The sequence below is a fragment of the Cynocephalus volans genome, chromosome 7 (genome assembly GCF_027409185.1).
Source record: "Cynocephalus volans isolate mCynVol1 chromosome 7, mCynVol1.pri, whole genome shotgun sequence".
Taxonomy (NCBI): domain Eukaryota; kingdom Metazoa; phylum Chordata; class Mammalia; order Dermoptera; family Cynocephalidae; genus Cynocephalus; species Cynocephalus volans.
The window spans coordinates 123,021,223-123,044,524 of record NC_084466.1 but is presented as its reverse complement, the minus strand read 5'-3'; the positions used below and the strand labels follow the sequence as shown (position 1 = coordinate 123,044,524).

Sequence of the window (23,302 nt, the reverse complement as noted above, 5' to 3'; positions counted from 1 at the left end):
TTCAATGCTTAGCTAGGCCATTTTATTTTATTTTATTATTTTATTTTATTCAATTAAATATTTATTGAACAAATGAAGAATAAATGAACTAAACAGTGTTTTAACCTGAAAATACAATAAACAACTTTAAATATTCAGAGGGCTGTCATTTATTCAGTACGTCTGAAAAGGCAGAACTTGAATCAAGGGACAAACAGAAGCAACAAATAGGCTGCAGGATAGTTGTACAAAGTGTATCACTTATGTCAATGGTTTCTTTTCCCACGCAATGCATTCCACATTAACTTTTCCCTTCTTCTGAAAGGAGACATTACAACTTAATACTTCTCATGAACGTCTTAAATAAGGTGTATTTTCATGGCAAGCCCTCCACTGCCAGCAATGGATATACTCATGCTATCAGAAAATATCTACAGTTAACTAACTGGTTTACTAAAGCAATGGTCTACTTGTTTCTCAGCTATGCTTCTGCGTTCCACACTAGCGATCTCAGGAGGTGGGGAGAAAAGAGAGCATGCTCTGTCACAATGGCAGCAATTCAGGTTCTGCCCTGAATTTTAAGTCCTCCTTCAACCTCCAACGAATCATTACAACTATCAATCAGTGGTGCAGATGGGATGTGGTGTGTGCTGGGGCAGGGAAAGACAGCTGACAACCACTGTTCCACAGGAAGCAGGGGAGCTTACGTTCTGAGTCACCAGGGAATATAAACTAACCACCCAATACTGACGGGCTCCATCCAAATTATTAAATTTTGCACAAAATGAGAATTATTTCGACAACTACTCAGCATAATGTTTAAGGACAAAATATATATAATATGCTTTATATTATATATGTATTTTATCACATACTCACTAAGGAATGCTGAGGTGCTTAATCTATCCAATAAATTGAAAATAAAAATTTTACGTATCTATATTTGTCAGTATACAGGATTCTGATGGTGGGATCTTGAACTCAGAATGAGAAATCAGTTTTCAAGGAAAGCCACACAGTCAGTCAGTCTGGCTAACTGCTGTTCATTGGGGATTGGGGGAACTGGCACAGGTTCTGATAAGGGAATAAACCTGTTAAAAGAAACATCCAGGGCCCCTGCCACTGGCTTTCTGGGCAGAACCATCCTGGTGGTGGAGTCGGCTTGCCATCCTTGTTCCAATATACCTTTCACAGCCTCTTCTACAGGAAGTCCAACAAAGGCTGCAAAGTCATCAGCAACTATCGAGGTGTACGCTTGAGAGACCAGGGCAAAGTCCCGTCTCCTAGTCGCATCTGTCAATGCTTCCATGATTGGCTGGACCGTCTCAGACCACTAGTGAGCATTGATGGTTGTGTAAATCCCAGGGAAATCTCTCTGCCAGATTCTTTGTCCTACTGACCAAATTCCCCCAAGTTCAGAATTTGCAGATGTTATAGCAGGAGGTATTCCTTTCCAAAGACATCTTGCACTATTCATCATTATGGAGCAAATACAAAGCTAGAAGCTGACCATACACTGGGGGTGTAGCAATTCCTCCAGGAGCCTCGAGCTCTTGGTTCTCTTACTGATCCAGAAGCTTTTTGAAACTGAAGGCACTTTCCACCATCACTGCCACTGGCATCTTCCCGGCCAGTCTCACCGCTGCACCTTGCAGCCAGCCAGCCCCTAGACTGTCCCTCGGGGCGTCGCACCCGCCAACTAGCTAGGCCATTTTAAATCTGCCTTAGCCTTCACTTTCTGTTGCGTTGAGCCTAGAGATCGTCCAGAGCTGGAAGCTTAGGGTCTTCGCAGGTCTTTTCTCAGTGTGCAACCTTCCCTGGGCTGTGCATGGCTTCCTAAATTCCCCAGTACACATGGGTACTTTTGAATTACCTGGTTTCCCTAAGAGATTCACTGCTGCTTTTCCTCTCAGGTTTTAGGCACTCCTTTGTTTATCTTAACTGTAATTTTTTGCCCCAGGTGGCAACAGGTTGTTTGTCTTACAATATTTTTGAGAAATGCCTGCCACCTTTCCACCCTGATTGAGTCCTGAGTTAGATGAAACAAAAGCAGGTTGCCCCCAGACAGGTTAGAACAAACTTTTGAGAATAAGGTCTCTATGCTCCCTAGGAAATGCGGACCAGGCCCCCATGCTAACAACGTGGGCTGCCAGTCTTGAAGACTGCTGCAGAGCTGGGAAGGGGAATGAGGAAAGAGCAAGTGAAACACTGTGAAGATTTCCTTGTTTTTGCATTGCCATTTTCTTGATATAGCATGCTTGGTGGCTGTAAACTTTTGACTATTTTCTAGAGTTCTGACAAAGTTGTTTCACATGTTTTTGCTTGATTTTTTAATGTTTCTGTGAAGCAACAGGACCTTGAAGCTACGCACTCTGCCATTTTTGCTGATGCCACTCTTGGTTATTTTCTGAGGGTCTGAATTTGCATATGAATATTTGTAGAGCTAATTTATGGCTCTGAATGTTAAATTTCTCTGGTGATTTATCTTTGCTTCTGTCAGACAGTTATATTAGTTTCATTAGCATTCCCAGATAACTTTAAAACAGTCAAGAAATGAGATAACTTAAAGCTGGACTTCAGGCTGTGTGATGGTCAATTTCTCATTAATCTTATATCTGAGGTATAGCTCCTTGGAGTGTGACCAAAAGCCTGAACACTTTTTCCTTGGTGGTGCCTGTGTCGACATTTATATTAGTAATTTTAAGACAGCTTGCTTAATTTTGTAAACATACCCATTGCTAGATAAGAAATTATGGGGCAAGCAAGTTAATGTAGAAACCAAATTTATTAATCATGGATTTACCAAGGAAAGTTTATTAGGTATTATGTTGACATCTGATTTTGCAGAGAAATTATATCCATTATTTTTATTAAGATAATTAGTACTTCTGCAAGGTAAATTTAGTTCCATGAAGTAGCATATTTTCTAATTCCCCAATAGCGTTTGGTTTTCACTTAGCTATCAAAGTCAAATCTTTCTAAAATTTATACACAAACTTGATGTGGACACAAAATCTATTCTTTGCACACATTTCTTCAAGTGCTGTGGTTCTTCATGCTGACACATCTCAACTTCCAGAAGAATGGTTGCTAGATCAAAAATGCCACGACCCTTCTAAGGGTTAAGATTTCAATAGAGAAAAAGATACATATATACATGTTTTATTATATACAAACAAGAAACAACAAAAAGTTTCATCAGGTAAAAAAAGAATATAAATTATAGTCATAACTGGTAGTTTCAAAAAGTCCTTAAATCATTGTGATCTTCTCTGAAAGACACAGGCCTTTAGCATGGCTCCACACCGCCATTAATCAGAGCTCTAGGTATTTCTCCCATAATAGCAATTTATATTCTGGAGATGTTGGCTTTTGGTGAATTCTATGGGGGCTAATGTGTTAGACCTCATAAAGGAATGAAATATTTTCACCGTTGGGGGAAACAAATTAAAAATACTGAAGGGATGGATACTTCTAGGATTATGTTTATTGTTGACAGTGATTTTAGACAACCACTGAAAAGCATTAAAGATTTCTAGGTAAAATTCTGGCTATCTCATAAGAAAGGATACCTTTTTGTTGCTCTACAAATGGGCTGGTAACAAATAAAGAGGGAGAAAGTGAGCTGAGGAGAAGGCAAAATAGGAAAGCCTAGGAAGGAGGCAAGCAAATACAGAATTAATTAAGTCAGGGCAAGAAAATAAATGAGATGGTCCTTTCCAGGCTCAGTGTTGGTGATATTCACCTATGTAAGCTCAAGCCTAGAACAACAGTACAGTCCTATATATTTGCTATTTAGTAATATATAAGAAAAATACTTTTCATTTATTATAAAAAGACTATTTTATATGAAAAACTAGAAATATATATTTACTCAATGCAAATTCCAATTGAAACCCAACTTCATACTCTGTGAACTATAGGGATGACAGAGAAATGGGTAAATATTAAATTCAACTAAATTTACAGTACTGCCTTGATATATTTTATTCTTTTCTAATCTATATACCAGGCTCAAGTTCTGGGGCTTCATGTTTTATTTTTAATTTTTCTTAAAAATAAAATTCCCAATCATCAAGTTAACTAAAGGTTTATCTGGGCTCGTAGAGGTAATCTGCTCTTTGTAACAGAGTGCTCTGTTGTTTCTTCCACTTTAGACCGCTCCACTGGATTAATGCCTCTGTTTTCTTTATCTTTTCCATATGATTTTTTATGCTGTGGATTTAAGGGGAGAAATCAAGTTAATATAAAATAACATTTGATACATATTAGCTATTCTCTTATTTTCAAAGTTGTCTGGGTTATAGGCAAGAAAACTGAAGTGTTCGAAACTTCAGAAAAGGTTCAGCACAAATTTAAGACAACTATCTGTTCGGAAAGTAGAGGTGAATGCTTTATTTTACCACTAATGGAAGGAGCATGGTGAAAGAAATATTAATTTTCTAAGACATAATTACAGATTTTACTGTAGTGCAGTGGTTCTCAAGAGGGAGTGATTTTGTACCCCACGGGACATTTAGCAATGTCTGAAGACATATTTGGTTGTTACAACTAGAAAGTGCTACTGGCTTCTAGTGAGTAAAAGCCAAGGATGCTGCTAAACATTGTACAATCCACAGTATAGCCACCACAACAGATAATTATCCATTTTAAAATGTGAATGCTACTGTTCAGAAACCCTGCTCTAGGGAAACAAAGATTTGCTATCATGCTAAAAAAGCCAATTCTATTTTATGCAGGGAAGCTGGTATATGGGCTATCTTAAGACACTTTTGTTTACCTTATTTTCTAAAATCGTAAGTTCTCTTATTTTTAAAAACTTATTTTATTGTTTCTCATTTGGGAGTTGTATTTCATTGGAGTTCTCCTATTTATCCATAGAGAACTTTAAGAGACTGATAGCATTCAGTGTGCGCTCATTCATAAATGCTGAGACAACTCATAAACCAACTTCTAACGTTTTAAACCCAAAGAAATTCTCCACATCAGACTGCGATCAGGGAAAAGATCATTTCTGGACTTCAGATGAAGGTCTAAAACCTAATCCCAAATCTTTTCTGGTACTGTAGGGACTTCCTTGCCAAAGCCGAGTCACTAAGACTAGCCTTCAAAATGCCACAAACAATAATAATGAAAGGATTTCTGACCAGAGATTAAGTGGTCACTAAGTTTTACTTATCTTTGTCCCTCTTCCTAGTTTTCTAAGATAGGAGAGAGGAATGAAAAACTGAAAGAAATATATTTACAGTTCTCTAATAGTAAAGAATAAAGCAAAAGATAGGAAGAATTTGGGGATAAAATTACTCTGAGGTAGACAGAAGAATTTAAGAGAATATGAGCTAGAACTTAACAGGTTTAGTCAGGGATGGAGAATCTTTAAACCTTGAGGGAAAGACTTGCAAGTCTACTGAAATAGGCACAATCACACACATATCAGAAGCAGCACTCCAACTATAAAATGTAGACATCAATGTCCTCCATAAGGAAATTCTTACTTCACACACTCTGTCTAGGCTCATATCTTCAAAGTAGAGACATGATACTAGGCAGTTTACCGTGTTGTGCTCCCACAGTGTCAAAAAAGGGGGTAGGAGAAGTAACAGGATTTAATTGCATAGGATCAGAGCAGACAAGGAGCTCAGGAAACATGGGGGAAGAGTTAACAAGAGCCTCAGGCAGGAGATCACTAATATAACCTAAGCAGCCCTCAGTCTCTCAATCTTTTAAGCCCCTTAGTCTTCAAAGTCTGATTATGAGCAGATATAGGCTCCAGGACTTCTACGTCAAAGGTAGAGGGAAGAGAAAAATGTCTGCTCTCAGTATCTGTTCTGAGCATACAGGAAGCAGAAAGGAGATAAAAAAAAAAAAAATTTTTTTTAAAAGCTAAAGATTACTAAGGATGTAGACAAAGTAAAAATTTGCCTGTATTTATCCTACAGAAAACCCCTTATCGATATCAGATTTGTGTAAATAATTTCAACTGGAAAAGTTAACAGACATCTCAAAAGAATGACTGAAAGATTTTTGTTATTCTACTCACCAAGAATAAATGCCTTTATATCGAATAGTAAATGACTGACTAACATCAGCTGTGGAAGGGTTATGTGATATGATATAATCAGGTACCTGGAAAAACGGAACCCCGCCACTTGACGAACAATCCACATTAGCATCTACAGATGGGTCTTGACTCAGAGGTTCTTCATCATATTGCCCCTGAACTGCATTTTCTATATCCATGTCCTAAAAATAAGAAGCTGGGTGAGTGACTAAGTCCAAATGCTTAAAAATCATCACAAAAATAAAGGCAGTTTTCTTCTCTGAATATAACATAATGCCCATTGTATCAAAGTTAAACCTCAACAAAATTAGTAGAAAGTCTACAAATTAAAATAATTCCTAATATGTTTTTATATAAAAGTTCCTATACTAAAATGTTAAAAGTGGTAATCTCAGAATAATGGGATTACAATTTACTATTTATCATTTTTTGGCAGCTGGACAGTACGAGGATCCAAACCTTTGACCTTGGTATTGTAACACCACACTCTAACCAACTGAGCTAACTGGCCAGCCTGAATTACAGCTTATTTTTTTATTTTCTTCTTTGTTACTTTCTAATTTCCCACCTTCTCTATGCTCTACTGCAGTTAAGAGCATAGATTGTAAGCTTGACTGTCTAGGTTCTAATTGCAACTCCATCTTTGTGACCTGGAACAAAGCAATTCTTAATTTCTTCATATATAAAATGGGGATAGAACTAGCATCTACTTCATAGGGTTGTTGAGAGAACTGAGTTAATATATATGTAACAAGCATACAGTGTCTGGCATGTAATAAGCATAATATAAATATCGGCTACCTGCTAATCTAATAATTTCAAAACTGATAACATCGAAAGAAACTGGCTTAAGAGTCAGGCAACTATAATCAAATGAGAGGCAGGATAGGATTGAAGGGCAGAGTAAAATTCTTCACATGAACTCAATCACATTCACAGTTTATAGGCGATTTCTAAAATGACAATGTTGGCTGGCTGCTTAGCTCAGCTGGTTAAAAGCACAGCCTTTATAACACCAGGATCAAGGGTTTGGATCCCTGTACTAGCCAGCCACAAAAAAAATAAAATAAAATGATAACGCTATAAATTTTACCTGACTGGTCTCTTCTTTTTTGTTTTCTGAACAGTTTAGCATCATTAAGAGCTCAGGCTGTTTCCTTTTCAATTGATCAAGGAGCTGTTCACGTGGTTCAGTTCTCACTAGTGTTGATGGGTATAAATAATTTTTCCTCTGTGGTGTCGTACCTTTAGTGGACATTAGATAAAAGGGAAAAATTTAAGCTTGGGATATAAATAAGATTTTTTTAAAAATATGCTAAAACTTATACTTACAAACGAGTCTTGTTCTCCCCAAATATAATGATTACCATAAATGAAAATCAGTTTTGTTACCTATCAGGCACATATTGCTTGCAACTCTTATTTTCTAATTTGACAACTGACCTTAAATTGACTTGACTATTTTCAAGATTCATCCTACCTTCAAAAGATGAAGTTTCCATTTCTGAGGATAAACATGTGTTGTAGGCTTTAAAAAAGTTCTAGAGTGCTCTGAGAAATGGCAACATTATTGGAATAGGAGTACTGTTTTCCCAGCATGATTATAGTCATGTGACATAATGACTAATGTCATGTGGTGACGTTTTGGTCAACCACAGAACACATATATAATGGTGGTCCCATATGATTACAATGGAACTGAAAAATCCCCCCAAGAAAATTCACAGTAAAGGGTTTAGCAGAAGCTTTTGCAGACTTCAACAAGCTCTTTTAAAAGTTTGTAAACATGGACCCAACACTTAAAGGTTTTGTTCATGGAGCATTATCCGCTTGTAAAGAAATCTATGATTGAAAAAAAGAAACAAACAAGCGAACCACATGGATGTATTACTAAAGAGAGTGACACCTCTTCAAGAGCCTCAGGCAGGTCCTTCTGGAGGTATTCCAGAAGAAGGCACTGTTATCATAGGCAATGACAATTCCATGTGTGTTGTTGCCCTTGAAGACCTTCCAGTGAGACTGGAAGACAGTGATATTGATGATTCTGACCCTGTGTAGGCCTAGGCTAATGTGTATTTTCATGTCTTAGTTTTTAACAAAAACATTTACAAAGTAAAATAATAAAAAATTTTAACAATAGGAAAACGCTTATAGAATAAGTACATAAAGAAAATATTTTTGTGCAACTATATAATATATTTGTATTTCAAACTGTTATTACAAAAGAATCAAAAAGCTAAAAAAATTTAAACGTTTATAAATTTAAAAAGGTACAATAAGCTAAGGTTAATTTGTCATTGAAGAAAAATAATTTTTTAATAAATTTCATGTAGCCTAAGTGTACAGTGTTTATCAAGTCTACAGTAGTGTACAGTAATGTCCTAGGCCTTCACATTCACTCACCACTCACTCACTGACTCACCCAGAGCAGCTTCCAGTCCTGCAAGCTCCATTCATGTTAAGTCCATTCATGGTAAGTGTCCTATACAGGTGTACCATTTTTTATCTTTTATACTGTATTTTTACCGTACTTTTTCTATGTTTGGATACAAAAATACTTACCATTGTATTACATTTGCCTACAGTATTCAGTACAGTAACATGTTGTATCGGCTTGTAGCTGAAGAGCAATAGGCTATGCCATATAGCCTAGATGTGTAATAAGTTATACCGTGGAGACTCATGTAAGTACACTCTGTGATGTTTCCACAACAACGAAATTGCCTAACGGTGCACTTCTCAGAACATATCCCCATCAAGTGATGCATGACTGTACTTTGATAGGAGTAATCATTTCACTATAAATTTGACGTGGTGGTTAAATATTAACCAGTTACATTTCTTTATAATGAGATCATGCCCTCATAATTTACAAAGGCACTTGCCTTTTCACTCAACGTTTACATTCCTAATTTCATTGAAAAGTGGACGTACAGGTCTCTTGGTGAAAAAAATAAACCAACATTCTTTAGCACCATCTCCTTTTATAACTGCTTTAAAACAAAAAACAAAAAAAAAAACCGCTTTGAGGTATAATTTATATACCATAAAATTCACTCATTTTACACATAGAACACAATGATTTTTAGTGAATTTACAAGGTATGCAGCCATCACCACAATCCAGTGAATAACCCAATTACTCATCCTGTGTAAAACAACTCATTAACCTCTTCCATAAAGGCCTCCCTGAATCATTATAGCCTACACCGATTTTTGCCATGTCTGAACTCTCAAACTGGTGATTCCTAAATGCTAACATTCCATGACAAAATAAGAGAGATACATAACAAAATGCACAATGTGGTGTACTTTACATTAAATTAGATTTAGTCAATTACATCCCTCCAACATTTTTGGTATTAAATGTCCTTTTACAAACGGGGCTAGGTAGATTGTTAGTCAGTTTTATTTTTGTTTTTAAAATGTCCTCCCTTAACAAAGCCAGTTCCCTGAATGTTTGTGAAATTTTACTGAATTGTGATATCCAGATTTCTAGGAGTACATATCATCTATATCATGACATTTAATGCTTGGTTAAAGCTATTTTGGGGTTCAATTTTTCCATACTTGAGTTGATTACAGTGAGATGGTAAATTCCTATCAGGCAGTTTTGCTGAATATCTAACACTGTATAGGACTGAATTCAACTTCAAAAAAAATTTTTTTTTAAGTGACTGGCTGGTATGGGGATCTGAACTATTGACCTTGGTGTCATCAGCAACACAATCTCCCAAGTGAGCTAACTGGCCAGCCCTTCAAAAAACTTAATAATTCTATTTTCCTTTTACCTGTTGGGATATCCAGTTTCAGATCCTGCTGCAGAAAGCAATTAAGCTTAGTCAAACCAATTTGTATAGTTTCTTTAAGTTCTAGATTTTGTGTTAACAATTTTTCTTCATCAATAGTTATCTGATCAAGAAAAATGTTATGCTGGTTCTCATTAGCTGCTTTGTGTCCACTTAATTTTTCAGTGATCTCTGAACTTGAAGCCTCACAATATTGGTTTACAACCTGTAAATGATGCAAACAAGCTTTCATTACTAAAATTAAAGTTGGCAGTGCTTTATTCAATATATCAATTTCCATTACCTTGAAATTTTCCATAATAAGAGTTTTTAAAACATACAAAAGGAGAGAGAACAGCATAATTAACCCCCTTCTATCCATTATCCAGCCTTGACATTTGCCAATATACAGGGGAAAAGGAAACAAGATTGGCCACTTACTCTTCCTTGGACCCAGGATTATTTTGAAGCAAATTCTGTATTATCTCACTTGTTTACTTCAGCAAATATCTCTGAGAGTTAAGAGCATTTTAAGACCACTATCACATCTAAAAAGTTCAACATTTATTCCTTCATATCAAATGTCTAGTCAGTGTTCAAATTTTGCAAATTGACTCAAGTATTTTTCACAATTGGTTTGTTTAAACCTAAATTCATCATTAGATTTCATTGACAGATCTTAAGAGGTAACTATGTAATTTACTATCCAAACTCGGACACTTTTCAGAGTGAAAGGGCCCACTCTTAATAACTACCCCAATACAACAGATGTAAATAAGGACTCTCAGGCAAACTAGGACTTAAGGCCCTCTAGTTTTAAGTCTCTTTTGATCTATAGGTTACCTTTCCTCACATTTGTTTCCTTGTGAAAAATTTTTGTTACTGAAGAAACCAGGTCTTTACCCTGCTGAATGTCTCAAATTCTGGAACTGACCAATTGCACCTCTATGCTCTATTTTCATACATTTATCTGTCCTCTGCATTTGCTCTAAACTGGTTAGATCTAAAGACTTGATCTAATTCAGGTTTAATTTTTTGCCAAGAATATTTCATAGGTGGTACTGAAAACACATAAGGCCTGTGTGGTCTCATGTTAAGATTAATCAGTGGGTCCAGGTGTGGTTATCCTATTAATTATAAAGTACCCATCAGCTTTTGGTCAGTTTATGCAGTCATTAATGTCCATAGGGGTAAGTTCATTAGGGCTTGAAAAATGGTGACATTCTCTTTCTATCATTCCTTTTCTATCTTATTAGCTGTGATTCTATAAAACACTTTTCTTCATCAATTACCCTGCTAAACCAAGATATGGTTCTTTTAGGAAAGACAGATGGATGCTATAATGTTTCTCTTTATTTACCAGTTTTTATGCATTGCTTCCCTAGCACGATCCAAAGGAGACCTATGAAATTTTTATGAATTCATGAGTTTTAATATATTTGATGTGTATTAATCCACAATAGCCATTATTTTTTTTGATGCTCAAATTATACCATCTTTGAACATGTGGAGTGCCATCAGGTTGGCTACTGAGTCCTTTTGACACAACCCCAGGAATCTTTAATAGCTTCCTTACTCTCTGGTATGACAAGGTCTCTAGACTTAATATCTTGTTCATTTCCTGCCTCCAACCTGAAATTAGCTATTTCTCCATGAACTCTGGTTCCTTTCAGTAAAAACAGCTTACATAGCTTAAAATACTTAAATTCTTTGTACTTAGTACCTGAGAATGTTAGGTACTTTTATTGCACAGAAAGTAAAAACCAAAGGCTTGTGCAAGTATTAAGTTCAAGCAAACCCATAAACCTATCAAGTATCCTTTGAGCCACCAGAATAATACCTTAAATACCTAAAGCAATAAGACATTTGAATGTATCTGGAGAAATGCAAAAAGCGTATATAAGTGGAAAATATTAAATGTTAAAGGACAGGGTGCCCTTCCCTGAAGAAACTAACAAGTCAAAAGCCAAGGATAGATACAGGCCAGAAATTGGACAAATGTTAAATTAACTTTGAGATCTAGAAGACATATAATGTCAAACCATGAAACAAGATCATGTATAAGCATACCAAGTATCATACCAAAAAGTATAAGTCATTCATTACATGTTAAAATACAATTTTTTGGAAACCAATTCTTAGCCAAGAATATTTAATTTTCTGATTATCACTATTCTCCCACAGTAGGTTCCAGTTACAAAGTTATTACCTCCAATAAATTGTGAAGTTCCTCTTCCCTTTTATTTAAGCAAGACACCCACTGTTCAGAAGAATAAACTGTGCTTGTGTTAAGAGACTCACATCTCTGTTCAGTCTCGTGAGATATTTTTTCCAGGTTGCTACTGAGTTTATCATAGTATTTCACAGACTCTTCAACCAATTTGGTACCTTCTTGGTTAAAATGTCTGAGCTCCTGTGACAAGCCATCAAAATCAGCACAAAGTTTTTTACTGTGAAAAGTTGTTTTGTTGATTATGTCTTTAGATTTCCTATAGGAAAAGAGAATAACATTGTTGAAATGGAAAACTGAGACTCAAAAGATAACAACTTCCCAAGATCACATAGCTCTTAGTTGGCAGATTTGAATTTAGGCAGTCTAGCTCCAGAGCCCATTCTCTTCATGAATCTTCTACATTGAGAATGGATGCTTTCGCCAGTGTCTCTTCACAGCAGATTGAAATCACATCTGCCATTAAATGATCTATGAAAGGTCGTCTTTTCTCATGAAATCTTTCTCAGCCCTCCTTCATGTAATGATGCTTTCCTTTGTACCTTATACAGTATTTAACTATACAGTTATTAAGATGAAATTTGTCTCCTTGTTTTATTCCTCCTACTAAATTATGTTACTCAAGGGCATCTCCTACAGCCTCTGGACTAGTCCCTAAGATGGTCAATCAGTCAGTCATTCTGTTATTAAACAGTTTCCTTTGCCTATGACATAAAATAAGAATAAACATTACAAATGTTATTTTTTAAAAAGTCAACTGTATAGCCTCACAATAATTAAAAGAAAATTATATTGAGATGTGACAAATTACATATATAGCAGATATAGTACAATATAATATAAACTTGATATAAAATTAATGTCAGTTAGAATATACATTTAAAATTCATTGATGATTTCCTTCTCTCTTCCCTATAATAGCATTCAAAGCCACTTCCCAGGACCAGAGTTAAACGTTGGGGAATGAAAGTTACCCTCTGTTACCACTAGATGGTACACCACGTGAGTAAACCAAATGAGTAAGTAAACATGTTAAAAACCAAAGTTTACCTACAAATTAAGTGGAAATGACTGAAAAAGGAAAAGAAATTTAACTGTTAAACTTGGACACTATCAACATAAGTGACCCTCAAGGAACTCACTACCTAGTGGGATAATGAGATTTAGTCAAAGCAACTATAAACCATGACAAAAAATGCCAAAGGCAGTATGTTCAGTCTACATAAACATCACCTGGATTCTTGGGTGACTGATACAGAGTCCCTGGCCCACACTGAGAGACACTGTGTAGACAATTAATGTCAGGAAGACACTTCCCACTTCAATCCTACGCTAGTATTTCCTCTAAAGCTATAGAAGGGTCCAAAAAAATCAATCTAGACATTAGTAATAAAAAGTGGGAAAATATTCCCTAAATTCAAAATCTAGACAGAGTTCACAATGTAACATAGTGTAATGAATAGGATCAACAACAGGGTTAAAACAATAGATCATAGTAGTAAAGATAAGTGATAACTAGAAGAGCATCACTGATCAACAGAAATATAATGTGAGCCACAAACGTAATTTAAAATTTTCTAGTAGTCACATTAAAAAAGAAGTAGATAAAGCAATTAGAGTAACAATGTATCAGGTATATACCGCATACATAAAAGTGAAATATATGAAAATAATGACACAGACATGGGAAGGAGGAAATGGGAATATACTATCATAAGGTCCTTTTATTACACATGAAACCGCAAAGTATTTGATCATGGATTCAAATGATTTAAAAATGTATATTGTAGAGAAATGGGAAAATAAAAAAATAAAAATAAATAAAAACGTATACTGTAAATCCTAGAAAACCCACTTTAAGAATAAAAATAAGTATAAATAAGTAATGGATGAAATAAAATGAAAACATAAAAATGCTCAATTTAAATTAGTAAAAGCAAAAAAGAGGAAAAAAATGACAAATGATATAACAAGTAGAAAACAGCAAAATGGTAAATTTTAATACAACTATATCTACTCATTTTAAATGTGAATGATCTAAACGCATCGGTTAAAAGTCATAGATTATTAAATTCGATGAATAAGCGAAACCTAACTATATGTAGTCCACAAAAACCCCACTTTATATATATGAAAACTGAGGCCAAAAGTAAAAGGATGGAGAAGGATATGTCATGCAAAGAGCAATCAAAGGAAAGCTGGAGTACCTATATTAATTTCAGACAAAGTAGACTTCATAAGATTAACACAGACAAAAAGGAAAATTACATAATAACAAAGAGATCAATTCTCCAAGGAGGCATAACAATCCTAAATGTGTGAACACCCAACAGAGTATCAAATACATGAGGCAAAAACTGATAGAACCAACAAGAGAAATAGATAAATCTACAATTATTGTTGGAGATGTCATCACTCCTCTCTTAGTAATTGATAGAACAAAGAGCATACAGAACTGAGTGTAAGGATATAGGTGACCTACACAGCACTCTCAATCAACTTGACCTAATTGACATGTATAGAACACTTCGTAACAGAAGTGGAATACAATTTTTTCTGACATGGGTAGCACACAATCAAGGCATACCAAAATAACACTGCAATGACTCTGAAAATTAAATTGTCATTGGAACCAGAGCCCACAAAAGGGGGCCAGGACCTGCATATTAAACAGGGTGAATATCTACTAAAAAAGATTGAAGGAGGATCCTGAATCTTATTACACAAAATGTTTAAGATATAATAAAAAATCTCTCATAATATATCAAGAACCAGCAAAACCACAAGGTGAATGAGGAAAGACAATCAATAGAGGCCAACAATGAGAAAACTCAGATGTTGGAATTATCTAGCAAGGATTTTAAAGCAGCCATGATAAAAATACTTCAACAAGCAATTAAAACACTGATAAAAAAAAAAAAAATCTTAGCAACGAAACAAAAAAATATAAGAGAAAAATAGAAGCAAACGAAAATTAGAAAATTCAAAATTCAAAAACTAAAATAAAATACCTCACTGAATGGGTTCAACAGTAGGTTAAAGATGACAGGAAGACTCAGTGCTACATGTACACAAAGGATACTTCAAAAAGTTCATGGAAAGATTTGCATTATCTTTTAATTACATTTTTCCACAAACTTTTTGAAGTACCCTCATATATAGTAGCACTTTCCTCAGGGACCATAATAAAAGATCTCACATTTGTGTCATTAAAGTCATAGAAGCAGAGGAGAAAGAGTATGGGACTGAAAAATATTCAAAGAAATAATAGGTGAAAGTTTCCCAAGTTTGGTGAAAGGCATAAGCATATAGATTCAAGAAGCTAAACAAACCCCAAACAGGATAAACTCAAAGAAATACCTAAGTAGACACAATATAATAAATTTTCAAAAAACTGAAGACAAAGAAAAAAATCTTGAAAGCAGCTGCAGAGAAATTGCCCATAGGGGAACAAATACTTGAATGACAGCAGATATCTGAACTCATGGAGGCCAGAAGAAAATGGAATAACATTTCAATCACTAAAAGAAAAAAACCTCAACCCTAAATTTTACATTGACTGAAAATATCTTTCAGGAATGAAGGGTAAATCAAGACATTCTCAACAAAATAAAACAGTATTTGTGGCCTTAAAGACTAAAAGAAGTCCTCCACACTGAAGAAAGCTTGGAACTTCAGGAAGGAACAATTAAATGGGCAAAAATAGGGGTAAATATAATAGAATATCTTTCTTCTCATGAGTTTAGAATATCCATAGGCAAAAAAATTGAACCTTGACAAATCTCATGTTATAAAAAAATTTTAAATCAATCATAGATTTAAATGTAAAACATAAAATTATAAAAGTCCTAGAAAACGTAGGTCTGACTGGTGTATATGATAAGTATGTGGGATTGGCAAACAATGATGATATAAAGCTACATTAAACTGTAATGCAGGAATCAGCAAATATTTTAGGCTTAGGGTGCAATGACTTTGATGCAATGACAACTCTGTTATTGCAGTGCTAAGGCAGCCAAAGACAGCCAAAGGCAACACAATAATAAATGGACATGGCTATGTCCAATGAAGTTATTCACAATAACAAGTATCCAGCCGTAGTTTGTCAAACCCTGCTCTAGTTAGTAAGCATATTTTTCATCAGTGATAGGTGTTAGAAATTGCGACATTAGTGGCCAGCCAGTTAGTTCAGTTGGTTAGAGCGCCAACTTGTAACACCAAGGTCAAGGGTTCAGATCCCCATACTAGCCAGCAGCATAAAAAGGAAAAGAAAAGAAATAGTGAAATTACTAAATGTGTATTCTAAGATTGAGGAAATAAGAAAATATACAGTGGTTGAGAGCCAGGTTTCTCACTGTCTGAAAAGGGAGAACAAATATGGAATAGAAAGATATTTATGTGCATGTATATATACACATATACACACATACATAATAAAAGTTAACAAATGAGAAATTTGGTTGAAAGTATACAGAAATTATTTGTACTATTTGAAGCTTTTTCTTCTGAAATAATTTCAAACTTCCAGGAAAGTTTAAGAGAATTTAAAAATAGCTTACTGCTCTGTATTTTCTTGGACAATACTGAGTGGTTTCTGGATGTTTTCACACTTTTCCTCCAAAGCACAGAATCTCTCTGCCCAAACATTGATTAACTGGCAAAGTTCCTGTATGAAAGGTGTGGGAAGAGGAAGAGACTTGAAATTGTAACACTTAAAATATTTTCTAGACATTACTGATAGGTGAGAATTATACAAATTCCTGACAAGAGATCTTTAACTCCACCTCCCTCCCATAGAGGAAAACAGTGGAAGTGCTATTAAAAGGATAATATTATAGGGCCGCCCCGTGGCTCACTCGGGAGAGTGCGGCGCTGGTAGCGCCAAGGCCGCAGGTTCGAATCCTATATAGGGATGACTGGTGCGCTCACTGGCTGAGCGTGGTGCAGACGACACCGTGCAGAGGGTGAGGATAAGACACCGTGCCGAGGGTGAGGGTTGCGATCCCCTTACCGGTAACAAAAATATATATATATTTTTTTTTTAAAAGTAAATAAGAAGCAAACTTTGTTATTTTAACTGTTAGTAACAAATTACTTTCAGTGCACCTCAAAACTAATCAGACATACCCAGATGTCACATTATCTTTGAGAACCACTTTGACAGATATATACACAGTTGCTTTTTAACTGATAACACTACTAGAAGGCAAAATTAATCCAAAATCCAAAAATATTATCAATTACCAGAGCCGAAAAATTTTACAAAACCTAGTTGGGTCATAGTAATAAAATGTAAAAAGAATCTTATCTTTGCTTTTATTTTACATCTTTAAAAACAAGCTCTTATAAGTGTATACAACATGCTATATTACAAAATGAAAAGGCTACACTAAAGGCCAAGGAAGAGCTGAACTGCATCCAGCACTCTTATTCACTGTTCACTTTCTTGGTTGGCCAACATCTCTGAATAATACATCAGCTGACGATGTATATCTAACATTATGATTACGAATAAAGTCTGTCAGTATTTTTACTAGTCTCAAAGTGGAGATAATATGGGTATTATCAGATTCATTACATTTACATATGTGTTCAAAGTATATAATTGTTTTAATAGTGCTCACTATAAGTTCTGAAAAACCTAAAGAATAGCTCACTTAGTGGACTTGCTTCCTTAAAGATAGGGAAGTCAAACCATACATGCTAAGATACTTTTCAGATCAGGTTTTCTGTTTCGTTTTGTTTTGTTTTAAACAGTAGTCTACCAATTTTTAAGCATGTCAAAACAGCTAAAATAAAAAAAGTTAACTGGTCTTAGAATATACATATACCTAAAATGTTCTAGATATGTTTAAGGCAAATACCCTATGCAGGGGTATGTGAAATTGCTGCAATTTCAAATTGCCGAAAAACATAGAAGAGCCACCCCAAAATGGATGCCTTTCAGGCAATATAATCACCACCACCATCTGTAAGATGATCTAAATACTATTAGATGCTCATGAGGTCTCAGCTTCGTCCTTAGAAAACTGGGCTAGTAATAGAAGCTGTACCTATATTGGTGGGAGGAATAAACACACAGTGAGTTACTCAATAAATATTAACTATTATTTTTACTAATTTCTGATGCTAATTCTCTCTGAAAAGTTTCACACTTATCAATTAGAAAAACTAATAATCTTATTTTGAAGTTGCTTTAATTCTTACCTAAAAATGTTCAGTGTGTTTCCCCCTCTCATTTTGAGTGACAAAGATAAGAATTCCTTCCCCCTTACTTTCCAAAGAAAAAGAACACTTCACTACTCACTAAATCGTGTCAACAGTTTTACTGACCAAAGAGTTGTCATGTCGTAATAGGCTCACTTAATTAAACGTTTGATGTTCATTACTAAACTCTTAAAATATCCAAAGTTGTTTTTCATATATCTGATATTTATAGATTATGGTTTAGAGGAATTGCTTACATGGAGGAAAATAAGTCATGAATTACATTTATAATCAATCAATACAAATTTTAAAATTTTATTATTACAATGTAAATGTCTGTCATCAATGAGACAGATATAATAAGAGAAAGCAGGGCTTAATTTATGAAAGGTAACTATCCATATCATCCTAGAAAGAAACAACTTATCAAGTTATAATGTAGATGCATGTTCACTTTAAATGTTATAACCATTGTCCTCAAAGTATGTTTCTCAAAATTCATCTTTCATCTTGGTGTGAGGAAAGGACTGTTTTGTTTGTTTTATTGTGCTTCGGCACAGGGTTCTACATGTTGCAAATCCTCAAATATTAACTGATCAAGAGAAGTATTCTCAATTATTTTGCACTAAGTACTGTTATAAGCCACAGTGGCTATGGTATTTTCATGTTTCTAAATTAGTTTTATAGTATTCAGACTGTGTAACATAGGTTATCAAGTCATATCCAGTCATAAAAAAACTTCCTTTTTACACTTCTCAAGTCAGCTAAACAAGGTACCTGTGAATGGGTTTGCTTTACTGTCTTCAGGTCTTCAGTTAAGTTTTCACATAGCTTCTGTGATTCTACTAAGGAAGAAACTGTATTTTCTTGGAGTTCATGTAGATTGTTACACAGTATACTGAGAAAATTATCCATTTCCTTTTTCTGATCTTCTATCTTTGAAGGAAAAAAAAATTAGTTTCTTTCTTAAACAACACATCAATTTTGAGACACTAAGAACATAACACTTGTTACCTTTTCAGCCACTTTCAATGATGTCTTGAAAATATGCTTTAATTGACTATTGATTTTCAAAACAGACACCACCGTGGGGGATAAAATCATTTCCAGTGAACTTAGAAGGTCAGTCTTAAGCACATTCTGGTTTTAAAAATAAAAAATGGGTCTTTAAAAAGAATATTCCACTTCCATAAAACTGGCTAGTTAAATGATAATATCTTACATACTTTGGTAACTAAAGAGGCACATTAAAATTCTAAGTTTTCATTCTCTGTTCCTTATAGCCTACAGAGATATATCTATACATCTAGATTTTATATTCAGCATAAGTTGGTTCTGCCTCCAGTAATTCAGAAAATGGTTTCTTAGTGTATAATAAATTCTTAACAGTCTAATGAAACAGAAGTCAGAAGAATTCAGAAGAGAGGAAAATGACAATTAGTTAATAAGATTTCAGAATTCCAAACAAAGCAACTTTTTAAAAAAATCTACAAATATATTTAACAAAATAAATTTCAAACAAGTTTAGGTTACTAGTCAAACTGGCTGAGACCAAACAGTCATCAAGAATAGGCTTTAGGGGCCAGCCTGAGGCTCACTCGGGAGAGTGTGGTGCTGATAACACCTAGGCCGCAGGTTCGGATCCCATATAGGGATGGCTGGTTAGCTCACGGGGTGGGCGTGGTGCTGACAACACCAAGTCAAGGGTTAAGATCCCCTTACCAGTCATCTTTATAAGAAAAAAAAAAAAAAAAGAATAGGCTTTAGGCTAGAAGTACTGAACTTTGAAGATCTAATGACTTATATCCTATTATATCAGAATAACATGTAAAGACTATTGTTCTTGTCAAGGGATATGGGAAGCTGAGAATGTAGTATAGATTGGGAATTTTTATAAAAAGGAAAAAAATCCTGACCGAAGCTCCTTTAACTAGGGTAGGGGCGAGAAACTATAATAGAAACAAATTAGTAAATACTTCAAAGCAAAGGCTACTGGTATTCTTTTGGAAAAATGAGCTATCATACTAATTTCAATGAATTCTGTAAGTGCAGCGGTCATTATCTCTTTTGATTCAATGTTTTTAGCTTGATATGAAGAAGGCATCAATAAATACAGACTACCATTTAGTGAATGAATCAATTTCTGAAAAGTTAGTGCTGACAAAACATCTTTTAACTTTGTCCAATTTGGTAACTGAAGAAACCTAACAAATAGTGTCATATATGCACTGAATCTAGGCAGAGGTTGTAGTATTTACTTGAAAAGGGTTTAATAAGTACTGTAAAACTTGGGCTGACTGGTTAGCTCAGTTGGTTAGAGGGTGGTGCTATAACATCAAGGTCAGGGTTCAGATCCCCACTTCGGCAAGCCACCAAACAAAAACATATACATACATACATAAATACTGAAAAACTCAAAAAGGGAGGAACAGTGCCTACACAAGGAAGAAAATAAAATAAGTGTTATGGCCAAGAACTTGCTAGATAAACCATACAATTACAAAATAAAGAATATACATAAATCAAGTATGAAGGAGATAATGTTAAGTGTAATTAGATGAGTGGCTTCTATAGGACTGTGGAATCCCCCTTCCCCCCCCGAAGGGCTTGGCCACACAGATCTAATCCCAAGAACTGTTATATGTGTTCCTAGAATGATATGTTATTTTTCTTGAATTACTATTACATTACTCTTAGATATTAATGTAGTTTTAAAATTAACTACCCAATATCCCCATCTGGTTGGGTCAGTGTAACATCAGCATGACCTTTCCAGGACCCTTGGGGGAAAGAGTGACTTGCTCTGGGGCAACTAACAAGTCAGGGGTCCCCTGAATTTATGTGGTGCTAAAACTACCCTTTAGTCATTAGAAGGCTTACTAATAACTCCGACTCTTAACATTACAAGATATGAGTGAAAGAAGGTTCAAAGTATATTTATATACATTTGGAAACCAATGTTCCTGGGGAAAAAAAGTGGAGAGATTTTGTTTTTAAAAATATAAATGTACTGGGCCGGCCTGTGGCTCACTCGGGAGAGTGTGGTGCTGATAACACCAAGGCCCCGGGTTCGGATCCCATATAGGGATGGCCGGTTAGCTCACTGGCTGAGCGTGGTGCTGACAACACCAAGTCAAGGGTTAAGATCCCCTTACCGGTCATCTTTTTAAAAAATAAAATAAAATAAAAATAAATGTACTCTCTCACAGAAATATGTCTATCACTGTGTCTAGCAGGGCTTAAGATAAAAGAATAGCAGTTAACATTGTTTTTGAAGACATCAGATATAACCCTTCAAAAATATTTTAAGAGATTTACTAACAATCAATTTCTGCAGTACAGTTTTACTTTCTGCTGCTAATGACTGTTCTTTTAATATCATATCAGAAATCTGAGAAACACGAGTAAACATATTTTCTGGAATAAACGTGAGAGATCCAAGTGCTGTTGTAGTAATGGTGTCTAATGCAGAGACACTGGAAGACAGCAGATTATCTGTAACAAAAAAAATAAATAAAGAGGTAAACTTTGACATAAATATACTTAAATAAATAAATAAAGAGGTAAACTTTGACATAAATATACTTAAATACAGTTAGGACAACTTCAAAGGGGTAGGCAATTCCTTATTGTAGAATTTGTATTAACAAATAAGCTTAAAAGAATTGGCTCTACATAAGCAAGGAAATATTTTAAATATATATTATATGTGTTCTATAGTCAGCCCTTGACATATCTGTAAAGTGTATCAGACCCATAACTACAACTCATAGTAAACCAAGAATTAGAATATTCTAAAATTAATCTCTAACTAAAAATAATATGCAGCATTATGGTAGTAAAAGAGTATACAGAAGAAAAGAAAAACTAGAAATCAATACCAAAGTTTAAAGTGGTTCGGCTTAGTGTAACTATAGTCTAGGTGATATTTTTATGTTTACATTACTGGATCTTCCAAATTTTCTATAATGAGGATAATATTTTCATAATAAATAAACTAACACTTAAGAGTTTTCTTCTAAAGGGAGATAACAACAATGGAATGGTTAAAAAAAGATACATGCACATATTCTGACAATATAGCAAATCTTCAAGATATACATTCCCCAAAGAAAAAAAGTTACAGAATGTTTATGCACAGAAAATTTCTAGAAAGAGACCCAACAAATTTAACAGTAATACCTATGGAGTATGAACCAGACTTAGGGATAAAGACTTTTACTTCTAGTGTTTATTCACTTAGTTATTTTATAAACATAACTTATTTTATAGAAAAAAGGGAAAAACCCCTAAGATTTGTTTTAATTCAAAGACAGTAAAAGCATTAATCTCTAGCCTGAACAATGTATGCGTTGGGGAGGGTACTAATGACACTGTCACCTGACTGTTTTATAATATTAAATTATCAATTTTGAAATTAGCCTCCCACTAAACACATAAAGACTAGAATAATTAGAAATGCTTGAACTTACCAAACAAGGTCTTGTGAACTTCTAGCATGGCCTTTTGTTTTGAACTGCTATCCTTAATTAATTCTTCCATATTATTAAACAGACTATTCAGGTTTTTGCCAAAAATTTCCTGAGCTTCTGCATTGTGTTGGTCAATTGCCTTCTTACGATCCAGTTTGGAATGGAGACCAGATACATCTTTTGTAGTTTCTTCAACTGTGTTAAGCAACTATATTAGATTTTTAAAAATAAATGTGATAAGACAGATATGACAAAAGCAATCTAATAAAAATATCTGTGCTACCTAAGGATTTCTCCTGGCAAGAACTAGTAACAGATGCCCAAGAATATTTATTTCCCCTTCCCTAGCCATCTAAGGAAAACTGATTTTGCCAATTTATTGCAGTAATTATGCTTCCTCACAAATTTTTTCCTTTGTTCTACTATTTGCTCAAAAGTATATTCAATAAAAAAATTAAATATTTTCAACATCTTCCATCATAGAAGGTACTAAATTCTTAATGACTGATTAGGTTCAATAATCACCACAAAGTAAAGCATCACATCGTTATTCTAAATGTCCACAA

The 23,302-nt window shown here is 34.6% G+C and overlaps 1 protein-coding gene and 1 pseudogene across 1 annotated transcript in view; both read right to left on the bottom strand.

Moving 5' to 3' along the window:
- Positions 1 to 973: 973 nt before the first annotated feature.
- Positions 974 to 1,601, bottom strand: LOC134382804 (COP9 signalosome complex subunit 8-like; annotated as a pseudogene).
- Positions 1,602 to 4,062: 2,461 nt separating this feature from the next.
- The window catches only part of KIF11 (kinesin family member 11), a 44,484-nt gene continuing 25,244 nt past the window's right edge, over positions 4,063 to 23,302 (bottom strand). The window contains exons 13-22 of the mRNA XM_063103455.1: positions 22,737 to 22,944; positions 21,587 to 21,759; positions 19,279 to 19,404; positions 19,042 to 19,200; positions 16,617 to 16,723; positions 12,037 to 12,316; positions 9,831 to 10,053; positions 7,134 to 7,285; positions 6,106 to 6,222; positions 4,063 to 4,194 (exon numbers count right to left, since the gene is read on the bottom strand). Of these exons, the coding sequence (XP_062959525.1) occupies positions 4,063 to 4,194; positions 6,106 to 6,222; positions 7,134 to 7,285; positions 9,831 to 10,053; positions 12,037 to 12,316; positions 16,617 to 16,723; positions 19,042 to 19,200; positions 19,279 to 19,404; positions 21,587 to 21,759; positions 22,737 to 22,944 (1,677 nt within the window). The remainder of the gene's footprint in view (positions 4,195 to 6,105; positions 6,223 to 7,133; positions 7,286 to 9,830; positions 10,054 to 12,036; positions 12,317 to 16,616; positions 16,724 to 19,041; positions 19,201 to 19,278; positions 19,405 to 21,586; positions 21,760 to 22,736; positions 22,945 to 23,302) is intronic.